Raw genomic sequence first — 22,031 nt, forward strand, 5'->3', positions numbered from 1 at the left:
TGTAGCCTATAGTTCGGCTTTAGCTTCTAACTATCTTTGTCTTTTTAACCTGTTGTTGCTGCTGAGTCAGTTTGACATCCTGGATATATCCTTCAAACACAGACTGTAGACCCCTCTGTCTGCTTCTCTCTGGAATCACTCTTTCATTTCTCCAAAAATATGATAATATTTCTTCAGGCAGTGCAGTTAGTGACAGTGTGGGCTCCATGCTTACTCTGATAGCTTGTCGGACCATCACGAAGGGGCGGGGCTTAACAAAAGGTCAATTACTCTTATTTTATAGGTTGTTTCACTGAAATTGCATTGCTAGGTAACAGCTTGGGTCCATGTTTACTTCCTGTCTGCTGCTGTCATTCACATCCTCTGCAAAACATCCCAACAGGAAACACAAGGGGATTCATTAAGAATGTTTATGTTGTCATTTTTTAAACTGTCTATAAAGTGAGAATATATTTTATACCCTAACCCTTGATACTCAGAGTAACTAGTAACTATAGCTGTCAGACATATAAAGATGAAGAGAGCTACAGACATGAAGCCAGAAAATTTAGAGAGACGGACTAACACACCGTTGATATGAGTCTTGTCATGGTATATCTTGTCTGAAAGGAAAATATCATATATTAATAATTATATTGTCACTTAAATAAACCCATGTCCTTCCTACATAATGTAATTGAAATTTTTAAAAAGAGGAACAACTTCAAGAGTTCGGATGTAAAGTGTCATGAAGCCAGGTGAGTCTTCCAGAGCGGCTCGACCTCGCTCACAGGACACCAGAGAAGTGAAGCCGTGTCACCAGAAACTCTGCACACATTAATAATAAAACACCGGTGTTCTCCTCTCCGTCTCTCTCTCTCTCTCTCTGGTTTCTCCTCTCAGTGCAACACGTCTGACGCCTGCGTTCAGACCCGGCGGCAGTCCGAAAAACGCAGCTCCAACCTGGACCGTCGACGGGCTCGGTCAGCCGACCTGGAGAAGATGAGCCGGTCGCAGCTGACGGTGGCGGACGATCGCTGGATGACTGAGTACATGCGCTGCTTCTCTGCTCGGCTGAGGTAGAGACGGGACTCCCCCACCCCCGACCCCTGAAAAACCACATTTCCTTATCTGAGAGCAAATATCAGATGGTGGAACAGGTGTCAGCTGACAAACTGACAACGAGGTTGTGTCGTTACAGTCCATGAACGTGCTTTTGAGAGTGAATCACTGCTGTTGAGGAAAGAAAAACACCTAAAACTCTGTCGACTCTTAAGTTTAGATGGTTAAATATTTGTAGACTTTGTGATTTAAATCTAAAGACATTCGCCAAACATTTAACAAGATGGGGTCCATGGATTAGGGTTCAGAAATGAAATTAATCACATTAAAATATGAACTACAGCTCACATTGGACCATCATTACACACTCACAGACAAAATCTTTGCATAATAGTCAAAATGTCTCCTGACAGTATTTTACTGTAGAAATATCTTTAAAGGGGACCTTTTATGCTCATTTCTGGGTTCATACTTGTATTTTGAGTTTCTACTAGAACATGTTTACATGCTTAAATAGACAAAAACACTTTATATGGCATTCAATTTAAAAAAAAAAGGCAGTGGGGTGCGCCTCGTGTTTTGCAGGTTGTGTTTCTGTATGATCTGGGCCTTAGTGTGTTAGGGCTGATTAGTCGACTAATCGATGACTAATCGACTATTAAAATAATCAGTAACTATTTTAGTAGTCGACTAATCAGTTTGAGTCATTTTTCATAGAAAAGTACTATAAATGTACCCCAAGATACTCTTATTGCAGCTTCTTATGTTCAAATATTGGCAGCTTTACACACTCTCCCATGACAGTGAACTAAAACCCTTCGGCATGAGTACGAAACAAGACATTAGATGACATCATTTTGGAGTTCTGGAGAGACAGACAGACATTTTTTAACATTTTAACACATTTTTCAATAAAATGATTAGTCGACTAATCAAAGACATAATCAACAGATTAGTCGACAGTGAAAATAATTGTGTGTATTAGGCCAAAAATATTGTCCGTATGACAGATTTAAAGCTCTGGGTCGCCCTGCACTCAAAGGATCAACTTCTTCCTCAAAACAGACTGATATTTACAGAAGAAGTGAAACATATCTGCGGCTGTGACTGGTTGTTTCTCGTCACATGACATGTGGTCTGCGCTGCTATGTTCCAAAAGTTGAACTCTGTTTATCTCAGAGCGCAGCCGTCGCACCCTGAAAATAGGTGCCCGGAACACGTGTGCGTTGCTCTGGCATCTGAGTGCACCTGCTGCACGTCTACATTGAAAACAATGAACTTTAGGTTGCAATAAAAAACAAACAGCATGTGTATGGCCTCTAACACATCTAGCCGACTGTCTGTCAGTGCAGTAAACTGAGGAGTAGAAAAATTAACCTATAGACAGATGTGTGGAACCGATCAAAAATATCCTCAGCGGCGGTTTAACCGTTGATATCTTGACTCAAATGTAGAAAAAACATTTGGAACTCGAGCATTCTGTTCACATACATTTACCTCATTATTTGACACTTTGGCCAGGTTTAATATGAACATCCAACATTGTAACAAAGCATAATAGGTCCCCTTTAAAACATCACGATGACCTACAGTGTTTAAACCTTTCTTCACTGATAAAACACATCTTTCCAATTTCATTTCAAGTTAATATTTCCTCTTAAGATACACTTATACATGGTTATTTGCAGTATTATGCATTATTCAAATGCCCAGGAGATCCTTACTTGTCATGTGTGATCAGGCTGAATGAAACCTGCCTCTAAATCTGACTGTTATCATAAAGAACAATTATTATTTATGAGAAATTTGAAAAAAATAACTCTTTTCTCCATGATTCAAAGGTGTGTTTATTCACCCGACAGCAGTGACACAAACTGAACAGCAACAGTTTTGTTCTTCAGATGTGACGGACTAAAGTTTTATTTTCTGTGGTTCTCTGTTCATGTAGAAGCCGTTTGATAATGAAGAAACATCAGAGAGAATTAAATCTTTCAAAGCTTTTATAGAAAGAAAATCACGGTCACGTCACTATTTGAATGTATTTAATTTCTGAGCATGAAACTGCTGTGCTTTATTTTAGCTGTTAATCTCCTTTCAGACACATTTAATCGTTTTCAGTTCTCTTTCACAAAAGGCAGCTGTGTGTGTGTTTTTAACTCAAAGGCAGCAGAAAAGGACCAAACTGGAGTATTTTTGATATTTGACTATTTTGGATCTCAAATTTAGATTAGAATATAAACGACATAGAGACACAAGATTTATCAAATAAAACTAGTATTTAAAGTATTTTCTGAGTAGAAACTATATTTAATCTGTGCTACCTTTATTAAAATAACTTAAAAGTTTAGGTTTGTCATTCATTCACTGAGATGCAGCTTCTGGTTTAAAAATAATGAGAAATAATCTGTGCAGCTGACATGGTGCTTTTCTGTTAAATGCAAATGCTAAAACTTAATTCTTTAATTTACATGTCGGACCAATGAATCAACACAGACTCAATAACGAGAGGATTTTGGGGGTGATTGTGCAAAAGTAAAGGTTTAAGTTTAAGAGACTTTTTTGCTTTAGTAGAAGTTTTAAACGATAACTTTGTGAAGATAATTAAAATGCAACACTATGATATTGTTAATTTTTGTAGCTTAAGACAACTGCAGCTTATTTGCATTGTCAGAAATCCATCTTCCAAATCCTGCAGGTTTCTTTAGTGAAGGCAAACAGCCCTGTCTGGACTTAAAAATTCATACACTGTTATGAAACAAACATTAATATTCAGAGTTGTTATAGAGCACTGTCTCAAGGTTAAAATATGATGCATTTAATGAGTGTGGGAATGTTTAAGGCCGTCATCAACTATCTAAAACAGTGATACTCAACTTACAGCCCGGTCTCACTCCGAAGTCGTCGAAATCCGACACTGGGGCAGTGACTTTCAGCATCAGAAACCAACGAAAGAAGGCGTCCTTTAACGTCGGCATGATACGCGGCCGCTTGCCGTTATAGTTTAATGGCGTCCGGCAGCATCAGGGGGAAACGCGGTGGGACAAGGAAAGTTAAGGAAGCAAAAGTCCAACCGGGACGGGCTGGAGGGGCGGTGGATGTGTCCAACAAACACTGACTTTCACCCGAGAGAGTGGTGTTTGTGTCCAGTAAGATTGTAAAGCCAAACCCTGTTCTTTTTTCCTAAACCTAACAACGTGTTTTTCTTCTGTATGTAGAGACTGCATGTTAAAGTTAAATTTCCTGCGAAACAGAAGTGTATTTTGAAAACAGACAATAGATGTAACAGGCTGAATTTGACACGATGTCCCAGAACGTCAAGAACCAACACACCCAGGGTACCTGGACGTGTAAAGTCCATGACCAAACATCAATATGTGACAAGGTCGGAGTGAGACGGCTACCGCCAGAAGTTCAACATGGTGAACTCTGTGTGTGTGTGGCAGAGCAAAATCTGTATGCATTCACGTGAGTGGCAACCCCTTCATACCCCTACGGCCATGTTCGAGACCGCTTCCCCTCTGCCGCCTTCCCCTCATTGAAATGAGTGGAGGCAGCGAGTTTCCACACGGTGGTGTGAAAGCAACTTAAGGTTCCAGAGTGCATAAAAAAAGCATCAAAATATAGCTTGTTTATCAAATAAAGCACCAGGGAGGACAGGCTGGACCCCAACAGAGCCCTCAATGTCCTCAAATCCTAGAAACACCCCAGGGCAAAACAAGTTGAGTATCCCTGATCTAAAATAATCACCAGACAAGATTCATTAGGAAAGACTTGGAAGACCACCACCTCAGCAACACTTTGATTTCCCATTTAAGTTTTTCTTGTTTCCAATTCTAAATATAAAATTTGTATAGAAATGAATGTGCTTAAATATCAGTGTCTAATTTCCTAGAAATAACTATGTAATTTGTAAAACAGTAAATAGATAACAAATGAATGTTTACTTGGGTTTAAATGGAGCTTTATAAACATTATTTACAGTGAAATAAATTTGATCATATTTTTCTGAAATCAGTTTCAGTTTATATCCAGCATTGGGAATAAATGGGAACAAAGGGAATGTTTCCATCCAGTATATTTTACATTTTCATAGAGTTAACATATTTTAGCGCCTTGTTGCGTTTGACATTTAGATTTTATCTGTTTCCATTTAATCCATCTAAAAGAAATGTTTGAGAATTTTCTGTTGCACCAGTTTTTCAGTTTGTCGGCTGTTTGATGTCTAAAGATTGTAAATACATGTCGATGTCATCGTCGCGTTCTGTGACTCAAACTGAGGGCTAAAGTTCATGTACATTTTGTGAGTATACTTTTAAAACTGAATGCATATAAATTCACTGAGAATGTTTATCGATTTTACCACCGGCTGAACCTCGTCACTCTGAATGTGCAGAACTATTTATTTACTTTTATTTGTTGTTATTGTCACTCATCATACTCAAGTTTGTTTGTTTTAAGGTTCAGTCTGAAACAACACAGTGCTTTTGACTTTATTAATGTTTATGTTAAAAATTCAGTCCTTTTGAAAAGAAGTTAAAACTCTTTACATGATTTTACACACAGTAATTTGCCATTTGGAGGGAAATTTGATCACATTTTGTCAGTTTAAATATGTTAAAATTTAACCTTTGGAAAAAAAACACCTTTTTTGCTGCTGTTGTTTTTGGTTAAGTTTTAGTAGTTTAAGGTTTTTTTGCCCTGACAAGAAGAAAACTGAATATTTTACCTTAAAAATAGTCTAAAAAGATTAAGAAATATAAATAAATCCACTGTACAAAAACAATTTCTTTCCATCTGAACAAGTATGTGTCAAGTGTGTGATGTTTCAAACTGAACATGTGGACGTTTTCATGTCTCCTTATTCACCATTTTTACTTTTGTTTTTAAACCTGAGAAGTGTTTGTGGCTTTAATGTCTTCAGCATGAACAATCGGAGCTGTTTCTGTGTTTGAGACTCTTTATTAAGCATCAATTCAGTTTCACTAAAATAAGATTTAACTTCCTGCAGTTTAAGTCAGAGCTGCAAAATATTTAAAGGACAAAGTCAGGTTGTTATTTAAACTCCTTTAAATCCAGTTTTCACCCTTTATTTTTTACATATTTCCACGAGACACCCCAGATGAAAAGATTTTGTTATGCACTGGTCAATTTTAACTTTTTTTTTTACGTCCATACCAGCTCTAGCTTTCAGACTAGCATAAAGAAAACATCCAAAATACACATTTAGGTGTTTATTTTAGTTCAGATTTCTGTTCTGAAAATTTACGTGAAAAGCACAATTTTTTTAATTATTATTATTTAATATGCTTCATTTGCATATTTAAACATGAAATTTCAGAAAACTTTTAATACAACAAATAATTGTTTTAGGTAATCAGTGCTCTGGGGACATTGTCACCCTGTTCACCTGTAGTTTTATTGTTGGTCTAAAAATGTTTGAATTTTACGATACAGATCTTTAAAGGTTGTTTTCTCAAATCTAGTTTTTCTCTCACACACACCAGAAATCTCCACTTCAGTAGCACGTACACACACCAAACTTCCCAGTTTTATTCCCACCTATATTCTGAAGGTTTTCACCAAGGGGTTTGGTTATATATCATTTATGGCCTGAGTTATAAAACATTGTATTCCTAAAAATATGGCAAAAATTGTTTTTTTTAATGGCTGTGGACAGTACTTTCTGATTTAAGGGTTGATATAAAGAGATATCCAAACCCCCCTATGTATAAAAGCATCAACTCTAATATGACAGCAAAGTGAAAGAAGAATTTTGAACCTGGTTTCATCCAGTGATCAGATTTCTGTTCCTGCAAATCAGCGCGTATTCAAAATGACAGTGCATCATTTGCATTATCAAACATAAAACTTCAGAAAACTTGTCATATACAAAATAATTGTCTGATGTAAGTCATCAGCTGGGGATTTTTTTTGTGATATCTGTTAAAATTTTGACCCTATTCACCTAGGGTGTCTCCTCGAGGTATTGATATCATCTTATTCCACATCGGCTTCTTACAACCCGTCTTTTTATTTCACTGAGCAAAATATTTTGTTTTTTATGGCTGCATCACATAAAATACTCAGATGTCATGCACATAATTTTCACATAAATTCAGCCCAACATTTTGCTTTAAAAACAAAACAAAAAAACAACTGTTGCAGCTCAACTCAAATTTAAAATAAGCAGTTCATTAAAAGTTAAAATGTTTGACTGCGCAGTGTTAAGTTAAGGTTTTCAGGAGCACTGAAGGGGTTAAAGAACTGTGATGATAGCTTTATGGATGCAGTATTTAAATTGAGAAATATATTTTAAGATAGTGTCAGATTTTCCATATTTAGAAGCAACTATGAAATGCAAAAGGAGACAAATAAAACGTGTATTATTTGGAAAACTGAACGACACACGTCAGAAAATTACTTCTGTTTTCTAAATGTGAACACAGATGAACCACTTCTGTGTACGAATAAATAAGATGACTGTTTCTTTATAGTTCGGTTTCCAAAGATTCCTGATTTCAGAAAACGTCTCTCAGGTAGAAAGAAGCTGAAACTAAACAGATTAAAATGGTTTAGATGGCTCTTTATTTTAAGATACTTTGTGGTGTGTTTTTCTTTATGTTGACCGACGAGTTGATTTTTAAGAGTCAGAATGTTTCAGACAATCACAGGAAAATATTTTAACTGTTGTTGAGCAAAAAAAAATCTCATACTTAAGCTAAAATATAATGTACATTAAATGTGAGGAGTTTGTGGACTGCACTGATGGAGACAGTTTCATTTGCTGGCTGTATCTACTGAAGCTTTGAGTTAGTGTGGTTTATTATTATTATTATGTTTGAATATTTAATCATATTTTATCTCTAACCACGTTTACATTTTTGGTCACTGTATTTGTATTTGAGAACATGCACAACTATATATATTTTCATCCACTTTGCTGTGAATAAATCATACTTGAATAAAATCTGATTTGAATAGTTTATATGTGTGCCTTGATATTATTTAGAAATGGAACAAAAATTCTAATTTATCAACATTATTTAAACAAATTTATTTTGAAAGCTTTCGATTAACTTGTCCATCTACGTCCCAACCCTCACCTATGGTCATGAGCTCTGGGTAGTGACCGAAGAATTAGATCGTGGATACAAGCGGCTGAAATGAGTTTCCTCTGTAGGGTGTCTGGGCTCAGCCTTAGAGATAGGGGGAGGAGCTCGGACATCTGGAGGGAGCTCGAGTAGAGCTGCTGCTCCTTCATGTTGAAAGGAGTCCGTTGAGGTGGTTCAACATCTGATCAGGATCCTCCTGGGCGCCTCCGGTTAGAGGTGTTTCATGCACGTCCAACTGGTAGGAGGCCCCGGGGCAGACCCAGAACATGCTGGAGGGATTATAGATCTCATCTGGCCTGGGAACACCTTGGGGTGCTGGAAAGTGTTGCTGGGGAGAGGGACGTCTGGAGTGCTTTGCTCGGCCTGCTGCTCCGGTGACCTGGCTTCAAATAAGTGGTTGAAAGTGGATGGATGGACTTTATATGACTGTCAGAGTTCAGAAGACTCGTCTTGTTTTATCTTATGTCACCCCCAGTGGTGAGTATTGAATATTGCAACCAGCTGAAACTTCTCCCAGTTAGAGTTCCTTCAGTGTTAATTGTTTAGGAGGTTTTTACTGGGAGTCGATTTATCCACAGAAGTCGCTTCCTCCCCTAAACAAACAGACCAGGTTCCAGTCTCTCAAAAAATTAATGTGGATCAGCTTGAATGTAATTTGAAAATCCCATGTTTCAAAGCAAGGTTGGATTGGATCACCTTGATCCAGGTAAAGACTTTTCAGGGTTACCAGATCAGCATGGCCAGTACTCTAAATGGGACTACACATCAAAAGGCAGCCTTCCAACAAACACACCAGTTTAATCTATATTAATCCAGTATGGTTTATTCCATCCATCCATTTTCAACTGCTTATCTGAGGCTGGGTCACAGGGGCAGCAGGTCAAGCAAAGTACCCCAGATGTCCCTCTCCCCAGCAACACTTTCCAGCTCCTCCTGGAGGAGCTCAAGGTGTTCCCAGGCCAGATGAGATATGTAATCCCTCCAGTGTGTTCTGGGTCGGGAGGCACCCTGGAAGCATCCTGATCAGACGCCCCACTCCAAGGATCGCCACCTTAAGGTGATGGAGGGTTCCTGGGAGCTGTGTGGTCCAGGGCTAACAGTCCCTGGTAGGGTCTACCTAGGCAAAGTGGTCCCAGGGGAGGGGCCAGACTAAGAACGGTTCAAGAAGACCTTAATGAAATAGCACATTCAGGAAAAGAGTACCTCGGTATGGGGACACAGGGGCCCCCTTTTGGAGCCAGACCTGGGTAGGGAGCTTGCCAGCGAGTGTCTATTGGCTGGGCCTTGGACCATGGGGCCCGGTTGGGAACAGCCCAGATAAAATGACATGGAGCCGCCGCCCCGTGGGCCCATCACCCACAGGGACTGGCATCGGGGCCAGGTGCATTGCAGGACCCTAGCGCTGAAATGACTCAAGTACAAGTACGTCAAAATTACACTTAAGCACAGTATTGAGTAAATGTACTTTGTCACTTCTCACCACTGAAATCATAAACGGGGTTTACCAACACTTTTTTGTGCCCACTCAGACACTATCAGCCAGTTTGTTTATGATTTATGTCCATCTCTTTCCCTGCTGAGTGACCGCACAGAAGATGAATGACGGTGCATTCAGAGGTTCACAGAGAAATCAGGGATTTAAGAGTTTCATTCTCTTGATGTCCTGTATGAGACAAACCAGCATCGTTCTGCAGCCCGGTGGATACAAACAGGAGTCGTCTTACAGCTCCTGCAGATCTGCTACAGGCCGGAGAATCAGTCTGACCTGTGCTGCAGTGAAGCTGTTAACCCTTTAATCCAATCAGAGAGCCTGTTCAGGTGGACTGTCAGTGGTGTGAGTGGTTTAAAAGAACAGCTAATACACAGTGTTGGGTGGCCTGGTGGTCGTGACACATTTAGCCTGATGTTTGTTGCTCGTCTTTTCTCCCCATCACCACCAAATAAATACCATCAAGTTTTAGGTTCAACAACAAAATGATTGAAAGTGTTTTACAGAGGACAGAACGGTGCTGAGAGAAGATATGAGAAACTAATAGTTTTTCATACGCATGGAAATCCTGTTTAAGTATTTCATACACTGATCATGTTTGTTTGTAAAATCTTAAGCAAATTATAACTTTAAGTGAAATGTAGTGGGGTGAAAAGTACAATATTTCCCTCTGAGATGCAGTGGAGTAGAAAGCAGCATAAAACTGAGCAACACTTACACAAAGTACAAGTACTCACCAGCTGCTTTATTAGGTACACCTTGCTGGTACCAGGTTGGACCCTCTTTTTAATTCTTGGTGTCACAGATTCAACAAGGTGCTGGAAACATTCCTCAGAGATGTTGGTCCATATTGACATGATGACATCACACAGTTGATCCATGATGAGAATCTCCCGTTCCAGCACATCCCAAAGGTGCTCTATTGGACTGAGATCTGGTGACTGTGGAGGCCATTGGAGTACAGTGAACTCATTGTCATGTTTGAGATGATGTGAGCTTTGTGACATGGTGCGTTATCCTGCTGGAAGTAGCCATCAGAAGATGGGTACACTGTGGTCATAAAGGGATGGACACGCTCAGCAACAATACTCAGGTAGGCTGTGGTGTTTAAACCATGCTCAGTTGGTACTAAGAAAATCTCCCCCACACCATTACACCACCAGCAGCAGCCTGAAGCGTTGATACAAGGCAGGATGGATCCATGCTTCCATCTGAATGTGGTTTTTCCAATCTTCTATTGTCCAGTTTTGGTGAGAAAACCCGTGTGAATTGTAGCCTCAGTTTCCTGTTGTTAGCTGACAGGAGTGGCACCTGGTGTGGTCTTCTGCTGCTGTAGCCCATCTGCTTCAAGGTTGGACAAGGTGTTGTTGCTTCAGAGATGGTCTTCTGCACACCTTGGTTGGAACCAGTGCTTATTTGACTTCCTGTTGCCTTTCTATCATCTTGAACCAGTCTGGCCATTCTCCTCTGACCTCTGGCATCAACAAGGCATTTTGGCTCACTGGATATTTTCTCTTTTTGGGACCATCCTCTGTAAACCCTAGAGATGGTTGTGCTGAAAATCCCAGTAAATACTCAGACCAGCCCGTCTGGCACCAACAACCATGCCACGTTCAAAGTCACGTAAATCACCTTTCTTCATCATTCTGATGCTCTGTTTGAACTTCAGCAGCTCGTCTTCACCATGTCTACATGACTACATTGAGCTGCTGCCAGGTGACTGGCTGATTAGCCATTTGCATTAACGAGCAGTTGAACAGGTGTACCTAATAAAGTAGCTGGTGAGTGTAAGTGCAGTATTTGAGTAAATATACCATGTTATTTTACATGCAAAGAAGAAACATGCTTGCTGTAACACAGAGGTACAAAGCGCTGATATATGTTCATCAGTATCTTTAAGCAAAAACAAAAACAAGGAACTCTGGTTAAAATGTCTGAACATCTGTTTATTTACAGCATAATAATGGAAAATGTTTCAAATCCAAACTGAAACAAAACGCTGTAATTTCAAGACTGACGTGTGAGTTCAACATTTTAACAACTCAAAAACTGAGCATCAAAACCAGCACGAGAAAAGCAAATAAAAATACAAAAAGATTTAGAGTGACACTGTCATTAAAAATTCTGTACAAACTCTCGGCAAAAACGAGAATTAAAAAATAAAACCACTGAAAAAAATCTTAGTTCATAAAAAATAAATATGTGATCAGGAGGGGAGTCCTGCGGCGAGGATGCTTCCCAGCAGCGTTCGATCCTTCAGAGCGTTTTCAATGTCTTTCTCCTCGATCTTTAGAAACACCTGCAGGAAGAAACAAACACAAACGTCTCAGAAAACATCCTCAACTCTCTGATATACACGTCAGAACAGACCAAAACACAAATGCTGACTGTGTAGCTGGAAATATTTATGTGAGCGATTTCAGATCTGATTTACACCCAGAGCTGCAACCATTTGTCAATTAATCAAGAAAAATTTAATTTTTCAAGCAAAAATGTCAAAAAATTAAATGATTATCACTTTTCAAACACACGATTTTGTTGCATTTCTTGATTTTACTTGATATCAGAATGAATCTTTTTGGATTTTAGATATTTTTCAGGACAAAAATTTTTTTTTTGAAAAAACTGAGATGGACAACAACAGTTTTCTGATGTTTTACACACAGAAAGGTCAAACAGTCGTTTAGTTGCAGCCCTAAACAATACCAAACCACAATTAATGGCCATGCAGTTGAGCAGTAAGACATTTCAAGGACACATGTATTCAGGTTAAACTGAATACTCTGATAAAACGAGTTTACCGTACAGATAATGTAATTTTTTTCCAAGTATAATCCAAGTAAAAATGTGTAAATATCCGTACTCATGATGAAGGAAAATTCTTGTTTAGGTAGCCGTGTTCAGTCTCTTACTCGTGTGATCAACAATGATCTGAGCTCGATCCTGAGATTGTTCTGTTAATAGTTTTCTAATAAATAATAAATACAGCAACCTCCGATCAACACATTTTAGTTTCAGGCGCAAAGTAACTTCAGGTTAAGGCCCACCTATTTTTCAGTTTAAAATCTGCCCCGTTCCATGTACAGATACGGACGAGGATAATTTAGTTGGTCGAACAGATACAGATATAAGAAGACATAAAAACTGTCCACTGATCTCAGACGTTCATTTTTTTAAGAGAAAAATATATAAATATCAGAAAAAGACGACGCATTTTATTTTAATATATTTTTTCTTATTTTATTTTGTTTTCTTTTTTTATCCAATTGAATTAATTCATTAATTTTTTTGTCTTGTGAATGTTTGTATTTTGATAGTTATTATGAACCCTTCGTTTCTTTAAAATGTAACAGTGTAAAAAAATAATAAATATAGGTAATATATTCTACTCATGTGATAATTATCTCTAACTTGTTTCTGTCTGTGCTGCATCGTTTCCTTGACATTTTGCGTTGTTTTTTACCCCACCGCAGACACACAATAGGATTTTAAAAAAAAACTATTAATGAAATAAAATAAAGTTAAAAAACAAAACTTAAATTTTTTTTGTTTAATATTAACTTATTTATTTTCTTTGATTTTTTTCAATTTTTATTTTATTTATTAAACTATTTTTTGTCTTGTGCATGTTTGTATATTGATAGTTATTATGTATGTCATTATGTAAATAATATAAAAAATAAAAACAGCATTATATTCTATTTATGTGATAAATATCTTGAACTTGTTTCAGCCTCCGCTATCGTCTCTTATCGATCACAAACCTCATCACAGAACTTGAGATATCGTATCGTATTGTTGTCCAAACAATTGACATAATGTTGTACCATGATGAAAGTTGTGATTTACACTCATGTATCTGCTTTTGTTTGGTTTCATTTTGTGAAACTTCTCTTTCTGATTCAAGAGAGAAATGACAGCTTAATAACAGACCGACAGCAGAGCCAGTGTAACAACTTTATCCCTCAGTGTCTGTTCTGACGGTGTGCAGGACAATCAGACAGTCTGAAATGATGCATCAGTATAAAGAGGAACAGATGTGGTGATGTAATGGTGATGTAATGATGCAGAGCAGAGTGCCAGAGTCATGGTGGAGCGATGATACATATATGTGGCACGTACCTTCGTGAGACGAGCCTCTTTGGCTTTCTTCAGAGAGAAGATTCCTCGACTCTCCAGCAGACTGCAGAGAGACAAACACTCGCCCTGTCCGACTGCTGACACCTGCCGCCGCGCACACAGACGACTGTAAACCTCATGGAGCTGAAACACAAACACAGGGAGCAGTTTTACACTTTTGTTAAACACCACAAGTGCCTCACATTCAGGCTGAGCTCCAGCACCACCTGCTGGACATTTACAGTAAGTACAGCTGCAGCCACGACGTCACTGTGAGACATTTACTGACTGAATTAGCAGGTTTTATTCTGATAAACGTGTGTTCTGTAATGTTAGCTTTGCTGCTAACTCTTACAGGTATGGTAACTTACATTCCAACTCTTTAAGATAAAACTTTATTTATCCTGAGGTAAACTGTTGTGCAGCAGTTGCTGTACAAAGTTGTTTGTGTTTTGGCTAACAAAATCTCATGAACCCTGATAAAGTAGTACTTTGTGTTTGAGGTGGATCATCAGGGATTAACAAGAAACGCTGAATTTAATTTAAATGTTCTTAATAAAAGGACTATATGTTTAAATACGTGGGATTTATCATTTTGTTTTCTATTGTAGCATCAAATATGGTATAGAGAATTGTGGAATTTCAGTAGTATTAGTATTGACTACTTAATTTCTCGTATCGTGCCTAACTGTGATTGGGTCAAGATTTACAGTTGACTTTGCTTCTTTGTGTTCTTCTTTTGGTTCCTCTCACTCAAGTAGGAGGAGCCTAGCCTTTGTTACCACAAGGAAAAACTACAGTTTAAACTTTAAACACTCCACATAAACAGTGTCCAAAAAGTAAAAAGATAATTAACTGCTGCTTGCCACAAAACATATGTTGTGCTTAGTTCACAAAGTGCCACCAGGATAAATAAGATCTAAGAACATCACCATCCTCTCCTCTCTTTAAAGCTGCAACATCACACAGTTTATCAGCAGCAGCATTCTCTGCTCGGTGTTTTTCAACATCTACTCTAGTTCTGCAGGACAACATCTTGTGTTGCTCTCTCTACATAAACCAGTTCAGTCACTCACCTTTCCGAGGACGATCTCTTTGCTCTTCCCGTTGCGTATGAGCAGCAGCAGGCAGCAGACCAGCAGCTTCTGCTGCAGGGGGAAACTCTCTCCGTCAGAGCTGCCGCCGTTGCCGCACTGTGACGCCATTCGGTCGCCGTAAACCTCCGACAGCACCCGCGCAACCTGAGGGAGGCTGACCCGCGTCGCTGCACGCACCCGAGGACAAGAAATGGTTGAGTTAGTGTTTGTGTTTCTCCAGTCAGCAACAAAAAAAATTGTCTAGCAGTTGCAGCTTCTTCAGACCAAATTTTAGAGATTGATTTCCAGATAATTTCATGACGACAGCAGTAAACGAAGGACGCATCACAACAACACTCACCTTTAGTTTCAGCTTTTGGATCAGATGTTTTCTTCCTCTCATCAGACTCCACGACCTCAACAGCTCTCCTGGAATAAAAACAAAAGAAAATCAATCTAATGTCGAACAAAATCAACACCTAAACTCTCTTTTATGGCAGTAAGAGATGAACTCATGAGGAAGTGACACAGGTTCACCTCAGGGCAGAGAAACACACTTTACCTGAAATGTTTTCTATTTAAATTAGGTTCTAATCACAAATAAAACGGATTTATCTTAATTTAAACTGCTTTGTGATCGAGATTTCTGTTCGATCGAAACGTTGCACGATTAAAGCCACTGGGAGCTGGGTGCAGATCTCCTAACAAGCAGAAACAACACAGAGGTTTATTCTGCAGGCGGACACTCGTACCTGCAGATGTCCAGAGCTTTCCTGGCGTCTCCCGACACCGCAGACACTTTTCTGGCACAGAACTGAACAGCCGAGGCGTCGAGGACGCCTTCAGCTGACGCCTGAAAGGAAGAAAACACAGATTAATACGAACATTTGAGATTTAAAAAAGAAGCAAAAAGAAATACCAGCATGTCTTAAATTTTAACCTCCAGTCTGTGTTTACCTGCGAGAGTCTGTCCTGTACGATGGCGGCGAGCTCCTGCCGGCTGTAGGGAGGGAAGTGTAACAGCAGCGGGCGACAGTGAGGGCGAGCCTGCAGTCTGGGCAGGATGCGGTCAGTCAGATCCAGAGCGTTGGCGATACCTTACCAAAAAAAGGACACCTTTAACTTAGAGACTTTTTACACAGGAAACAGTGAACGCCTCTATTTTTATAATCTGCTGTGTGTAACAATCAGCTTCTGTGTATAACTCTCTCCTGTGTGGCGCCGCACACCAATACCGTTAAATACCGTGTCCCCCAGTGAAAATCCAGGGAAGTATGAAAAGATAAAGATACCACCCAAGGCTAATATCCATCTTATCTTCCAGGTACTGACGTGTTATTGTGTGCGATGTCTTACCGACGAGACAGAGGCGAGACTTTGGCAGGTACGGCCACTCAAAGATGGTGTAGAGGACGTCCTGAGCTTTGCTGTCCAGCTGGTCCATCTCATCCAGAACCAGCAGCCTGACGAGGAAAAACAGATCAGAATTTATACTTCTGCTCTGAATCGACGGCGTACATACGTCGTACCCTGACGTGCACCTCCCCAGAAATGTAACTACATGTCAAGGAGACGCAGACCTCCTGTCTGTCTCTGTAAGCTGAAACCATTTCCCTCAGTGGAAACAAAACTTTGATTTACTTTAATTTCACAGATAAGAAACAATAAATTGTGAAGACAGTAAAGCCTCCACAAAAATAACATTTTAAGTCTTGTGTGTGATTTATCCTGGCTTCATATGAGCAGAGGAAATCTCTGCTAGTCACAACGTTAGCATGTTGTATTTGTGGGGAAAATGTGTCCAGATAAAGACAAGTGTTTGTCTGTGAATGCTGTGAGTTATAGTGAAGCTGATTTGTGTACTAGTGTTTGAAATTGTCTCTATTAAGCATTTGTGTACTAGTGTTTGAAATTGTCTCTATTAAGCCATGTTTAATGTGTGTTTAATGTGTGTTTTCACTTTACAGCACTTCACAGAAACCTCCACGGCCGACTAGTGTTTTGTTGGCTACAGTGTGGGGTCTGCGCACAACTATAAATCCCCCTCAATAGAGAACCACATCAGGTTACTCACACAGAGGGCCCCGGGGCCGTCAGGAACCTCTGCAGTCCGTTCTGCCCACCAGGCGCTCTCAGCTTGTCGGCGAGCAGCGGGAAGATAGCGTGGGAGCTCCGCAGACTCATACAGTTCACCACCACCGTCTGTACCGACGACAGCTCGGCCTAACGGGACCAGAAGACACCAGTTATAAACATTTAACAGAAAAAGCGGGACTTAAACATAACTTCGTAATACTGAAGTAAAAGCACAGACGTACCATCAAAAAAGGCTTAAAGTAAAAAAAAAAAAGTAAGAGTGCTTATTATGCAAAACTGTGGAGCTTACGTTAATTACTCTATATACTGCTGGGTAGCTTAATCTATATCAATATGGTATAATTGATTAGTTAATTTGTATTTTGAGATAATCTGAATCTGCAAAGAAGCTAAAGCTATGAGGTAAATGTGGTGGAGTTAAAAGCACAATATTTCCCTCTGAGACGTGGTGGAGTAGAAGTATTAAGTAGCACAGTGTGGAAAAACTCAAGCACAAGTACTTTATATTGGTACCTGAGAACAGTATTTGTAGTAAATGTCCTTATTTCAGTATTATCAGACTCCAGGCGGATCGATTCAAACCTTCCTGGAGTGACCCAAAGTCCCCACTAGATGTCACTGCAGCTCCACACATCTAACTTAACTTCCCTCCAGCCTGCAGTCAAATATTTCTATTATTATTATTCACACTGTTAAAGCACCTTCATCTCCTGCAGCACACAGTTGAGGCAGGCAGTCTTGCCAGTGCCTGGAGCTCCGGAGATGTAGAGGCTGCCGGGGACCCGCTGCATGGCCTTCTCCTCCAAGAAAGACCGAATAGATGCCCGCTCGGACTCCCTGGACAGGAGCCGCTCAGGGATGGCGGTGTGGAGCGCCTGCTTCACGTTCAGAAACCTCGACTCTGGAGGAGAAACATGGAGGTTGAAATGTGTTTTATGTCTTTTAATGATTAAGCCACTATAATAAAAGGTTATTTTTTAATATTTGGGGATTTATAAAAGGATGTGGACGACACAAGAGACATTTGAAGTTGTAAACTTGGACATTTGTTACCATTTTCTTGACATTTTCAGACCAAACTCTTGTTTGATCAATCAAAATAATGGCTGGATTAATGAATCATGAAAATAATAGGAGGCTGCAACATTAACTTGGATTAAGTGGATATAAATTTAAACTAAGGAGATCTTACTTTCTGCAAAGAGCCGAACGACTGGCTGCTTCCTCTCTGAGTTTTGGCGTGCTGGACTTCCAGCAGGCGTCTCCTGTCTCCTTGGAGATGATCTGGAGGTGGGAGACAGCGGCTGCCGTGGTGACAAGGCTGGTACCAGCTGTCGGCGAACTGAGACTGGCGAGTTCTCATCAAAGCCGAGCTTTCTGGGAGAGGCCAGAGTCGGCTTGCTCTGCTTTGGCGGTGAACCAAGCAGGCCAGTGCCGAGGTTACAGCCGTTGTCGTCACCTTGAGAGAGAAAATACAAGTGTTTAGGAGGAAGTCGTATCTGCGACATCAAGACTTGATGTGACGTGATGCTCATATGGTCTTCCCGTCCTGTTAGAGGAGCCTCTCACCTGTGCGTTTTCGGGGGCTGAGAGGAAGTCGTTGCTGGAGACTGGGAGATGATGGCTGGGCTGCAGGTCGCCTGGGGGACAGAGGAGACAGGTGGGTGACCGGTCGTCTCGGGGAGAGAGGGGTGGGCTGGTTAGCGGGGCGTCTCGGGGACAGCGGTCCGATGCTGGTCAGGGCCGGGGAAAGGTGCTGATGTCTGGGCTTGGATGGCGATGGAGCTGGAGATTTGTCCAGCTGCGGCGTCTTGGAGCGTGGGGGAACTCTGCAGGATTTGCGGCGAGGGAAGGACAGCGTGGGCTGAGCCCGGCCCTGAGAGCGTGTGCTGGGCATGTTGCGTTCAGTCTGAAACATGAAGGAAAGATCACCTGTTAGTACAGAAAGTGGACTGGGAACACTGGGGGAAATTAGCAGGAACTTAACGGTTAAGTTCCCAAATGTTAGGTAATGTTTACCAGTTCTTAGCACAGATATCTCCTGATCTTATATTAGACGCTTGTTGTTTTTGCATTTTATTTGGGTCTTGTACTGTCGTTTATGTACGAGTACAAACACAACGTTAATTGAGATTGTAAATCCCTCTGAAACAAAGTTGTGGCCACTTAAATAACTAACTTTTATTCATTCTGTGCAGAACTTAGCTCAATGTGAGTGGTTTTTAAATATGTTTTACAAGTTGAGTAACAGTTAACTGTCACAGACCCTTTCAAGACGATGTTTAACCAAATTTAGGGCAGATTTTTTGACAAATCATGATGCAGGTAAGTAAGTAGAGGAGTTATGTAGAAATATGGTTATTAGAGGGAGTTCAGTTTTGCCAACAGGTACAATTATGAAGTAAAATGGCAGAATTAAAAAATTTTTTTTTTAAATATTTGTAACATTAGAAATGTGGACTTTTACATAAAAGGCTTTGTTCATTTCCACAGAAAGGAAGTGAAAGATATTTGTAGTAGTTCAGACCCAACAAATTCAAATGTAAGACTATACGATGACTTTTGAGGCCTTATTGTTGTAACATTGAATTTAAGACTTGTTAAGACAGGACCTGCAGACACCCTGTAGTATCTCCTTTCCTCCACATCCAAACACTGAAGTGTATTTTGTCTGATATGCTCAAGATGTGGGTCCACGTTTAGTTTGTAAATGTGAATAAAGGATGACAATAAAGTTTCAGTGAATTGAATGTCGCAGTCGTTGTTCTTACACTTCAGTAAAGCTTCATCTTAAACACCAAATCAGCCTAAAGTGATCGTAAAACGACAGAGAGCAATATAAATGTGACGTGTTTTAAGTTTACAAAGCATTAGCTAACATTTGTTAACATTTAATCGCCCGCAGAACAAACAACAGTGCGGTTGTTAAATGGCGCCAACAGAGCAGAGATCGAAACGATGACGTTTACACAAATAAATGCCAACATTTCGACTTTAATATTAACGTGGTTTAATTAAAAACATATTGCATCAACATGAGAATATTTCTGATGGGAATATTTACGTGAAAAAGAAGCTAATCGTTGCATTTTAGACGATAAACTAGCAAACCAGCTCTGAAGAAGAAGAGCTCTCTTCCGGTTAATACGAACAAACTATTTCACCTCTAAACAATAAAATTCAAGTGTTAGTGATATTTTTTACCTGAATAAAAAGTTGTACGAAGTCTTCTCAGTTGAAAGTAGAGTGTTATCTTGTCCTGAAGCCCTCTGTGTGTCTCTATCTGTCCTCTTCCGCACACTCTCTGAGCTCAAACTAGCGCCAAACCTCCTCCCGGATCAGCTGTGTGGTGAACGCGCTCCACTGCTGCGCTCTGATTGGTCCTTAAAAGTCACAGCAACGGCGTCCTCGATTCTCATTGGCTCAGCGGTATAGGCGGACGTTACGTCATGCTTAAGGAGCCGGCAATACGTGTGGCGGGAGTTTAAAAGAATGCTGTTTTGGCGGAATATAATTTCCCGGGAACTGAAGCGTTGTTTTGTTACATCAGTGTGTAACGTGGCGCAGTGTTCGTGTCAGAGTCCCGTTAAAACATCACTGTTTATACAGAATAATCCGCCATCTGTGTCACTGATGACATCACTGAGTGTCGTTATGTTAAAGACGCCACTGATGATTTTCTTATTTTGTGTCAGGCTCACAAACACGTGCCCAAGACACCATTACAATGTGCATGTTATGTGACTGCTCAGCCCTCAAATAAAATACTCTGCTTTTTATCTCATTCTGCCACAAGTGTAGGTCTCCTTCTCTCAGTTTAATTTGATATACTCTATTAACCCCTGAGGGGGAATTCAATCTTTTCACTTGTCATTTACACACACATGCCCGAATTACACACACATGCACAAACAGGAGCTATACATGCATTACATGGAAAGATGTCAGAGTGAGGGGGCTGCCCATGACAGGCACAGTTTGGGGGTTCGGCACCTTGCTCAGGGGTGCCTCGGCAGTGCCCAGGAGCTGAACTGGCACCTCTCTGTTGACTAAAATGGAGTGTAAGGGATCGGTGGTTAGTGGAGTGTTCCATGGTACTCCATAGGCTTTCATGGATGACAGCAGTTGGAGAAACAGAAGAAATGAGAAAAGGCTCCACTTGTGAAATAAATCAGATTTTTCATGATCATCCAGTCCCCCAAAAATCAGCATAAATAGAGGTCATTATAAAAGTACATCCCTTATGTCTTCATATACAGGACAGTAAAACAAGAAATTAACCTTATTCTCAACCTCACCTACATTACACAACAAAATATTCTGTCCCTCTCTGGGGTGGAGTTAAACCTCCCAGTCTCTATGGCTGATGAGCACAACTGTGCACACAGAGACACTACAATCAGATGAAACCTCCTCTGACTGCTCACAGGTGTGAACGCTTAGGCAGCATGTGTTGTATATTGTTGAAAATGTTTTCTTTTGGACATTTATGTTATTTTTCTGTTTGTTAGCGTAATAAAGCCTTTTATCGTCAACAAAACAAACACTTCAGTACAATAACATTTTAGCATTTCTGAGACACTTGTACTTTATACAGGCATTTGTATTTTGTTAAGCTTTTATTTCGTTTTTTTACACTATTTTACTGCAGTTATCCGACAGCTGTGGCCTTCAGACTGAGATGAGACAAAAGCACATATAAAGGCCACTTCCAGCAACAACACACAGCAGCACAGTGATACTCCACCAGCGGCCTGTGGGCCACAAAGGTGATACACAAAGTGATTTGTTTGCACTTTAATGTTAATTAGGTGCCAGGGTGCAATAAAAGCATCCAAACAGTGCCAGGGAAGGATCACTCGGACCCCCAACAGAGGTCTGGGCTAAGCCCCGAATGACCTCAAATCATAGAAACGCCCCTGCACACACCTGCTATGTGCGGGGCTTTTGAGCCAGGCCCCTGGCCTCCTGTCATTTTGCTGAAGTGGCCCCGGGCAAAGCAAGTTGAGGATCCCTTCAGTAGCACTTTCAAGTTAATAAACCAATCTAAGAGACCATTACCCACAGTGACTGCTTATGTATTTGGTACATGTTACT

The 22,031-nt window shown here is 40.2% G+C and overlaps 2 protein-coding genes across 3 annotated transcripts in view; one reads left to right on the forward strand and one right to left on the reverse strand.

Annotated features, from left to right (window-relative positions):
• The window catches only part of ccsapa (centriole, cilia and spindle-associated protein a), a 14,163-nt gene extending 6,160 nt beyond the window's left edge, over positions 1–8,003 (forward strand). For both annotated transcript variants that reach the window (XM_050045316.1, XM_050045317.1), the window contains exon 4: positions 883–8,003. In XM_050045316.1, the coding sequence (XP_049901273.1) occupies positions 883–1,062 (180 nt within the window). In that variant the 3' untranslated portion in view covers positions 1,063–8,003. The remainder of the gene's footprint in view (positions 1–882) is intronic.
• A 3,568-nt stretch (positions 8,004–11,571) lies between these two features.
• On the reverse strand, positions 11,572–20,270 carry cdc6 (cell division cycle 6 homolog (S. cerevisiae)). The gene is made up of 12 exons (XM_050044473.1): positions 20,139–20,270; positions 18,504–18,843; positions 18,127–18,393; positions 17,636–17,835; positions 16,912–17,060; positions 16,194–16,300; positions 15,795–15,934; positions 15,590–15,690; positions 15,199–15,266; positions 14,838–15,025; positions 13,765–13,905; positions 11,572–11,941 (listed from the first exon to the last, which is right to left on the reverse strand). Exons 2-12 carry the CDS (start codon positions 18,829–18,831, stop codon positions 11,849–11,851), a joined length of 1,782 nt encoding a protein of 593 aa, XP_049900430.1. The 5' UTR covers positions 18,832–18,843; positions 20,139–20,270; the 3' UTR covers positions 11,572–11,848.
• Between the last annotated feature and the right edge of the window lie 1,761 nt (positions 20,271–22,031).

This window comes from Epinephelus moara, chromosome 5 (genome assembly GCF_006386435.1).
Source record: "Epinephelus moara isolate mb chromosome 5, YSFRI_EMoa_1.0, whole genome shotgun sequence".
In the NCBI taxonomy this organism is placed as follows: Eukaryota; Metazoa; Chordata; class Actinopteri; order Perciformes; family Serranidae; genus Epinephelus; species Epinephelus moara.

Excerpts from the sequence above, each read along its gene's own strand:
- cdc6 (XM_050044473.1), bottom strand. The coding sequence starts at position 18,831 with ATGCCCAGCACACGCTCTCAGGGCCGGGCTCAGCCCACGCTGTCCTTC. Across the intron at positions 17,836-18,126 it reads CGTTCGGCTCTTTGCAGAAA|AGTCGAGGTTTCTGAACGTG; the intron begins GTAAGATCTCCT and ends TTTCTCCTCCAG. Across the intron at positions 15,267-15,589 it reads AAAGCTCTGGACATCTGCAG|GAGAGCTGTTGAGGTCGTGG; the intron begins GTACGAGTGTCC and ends TTTTTATTCCAG.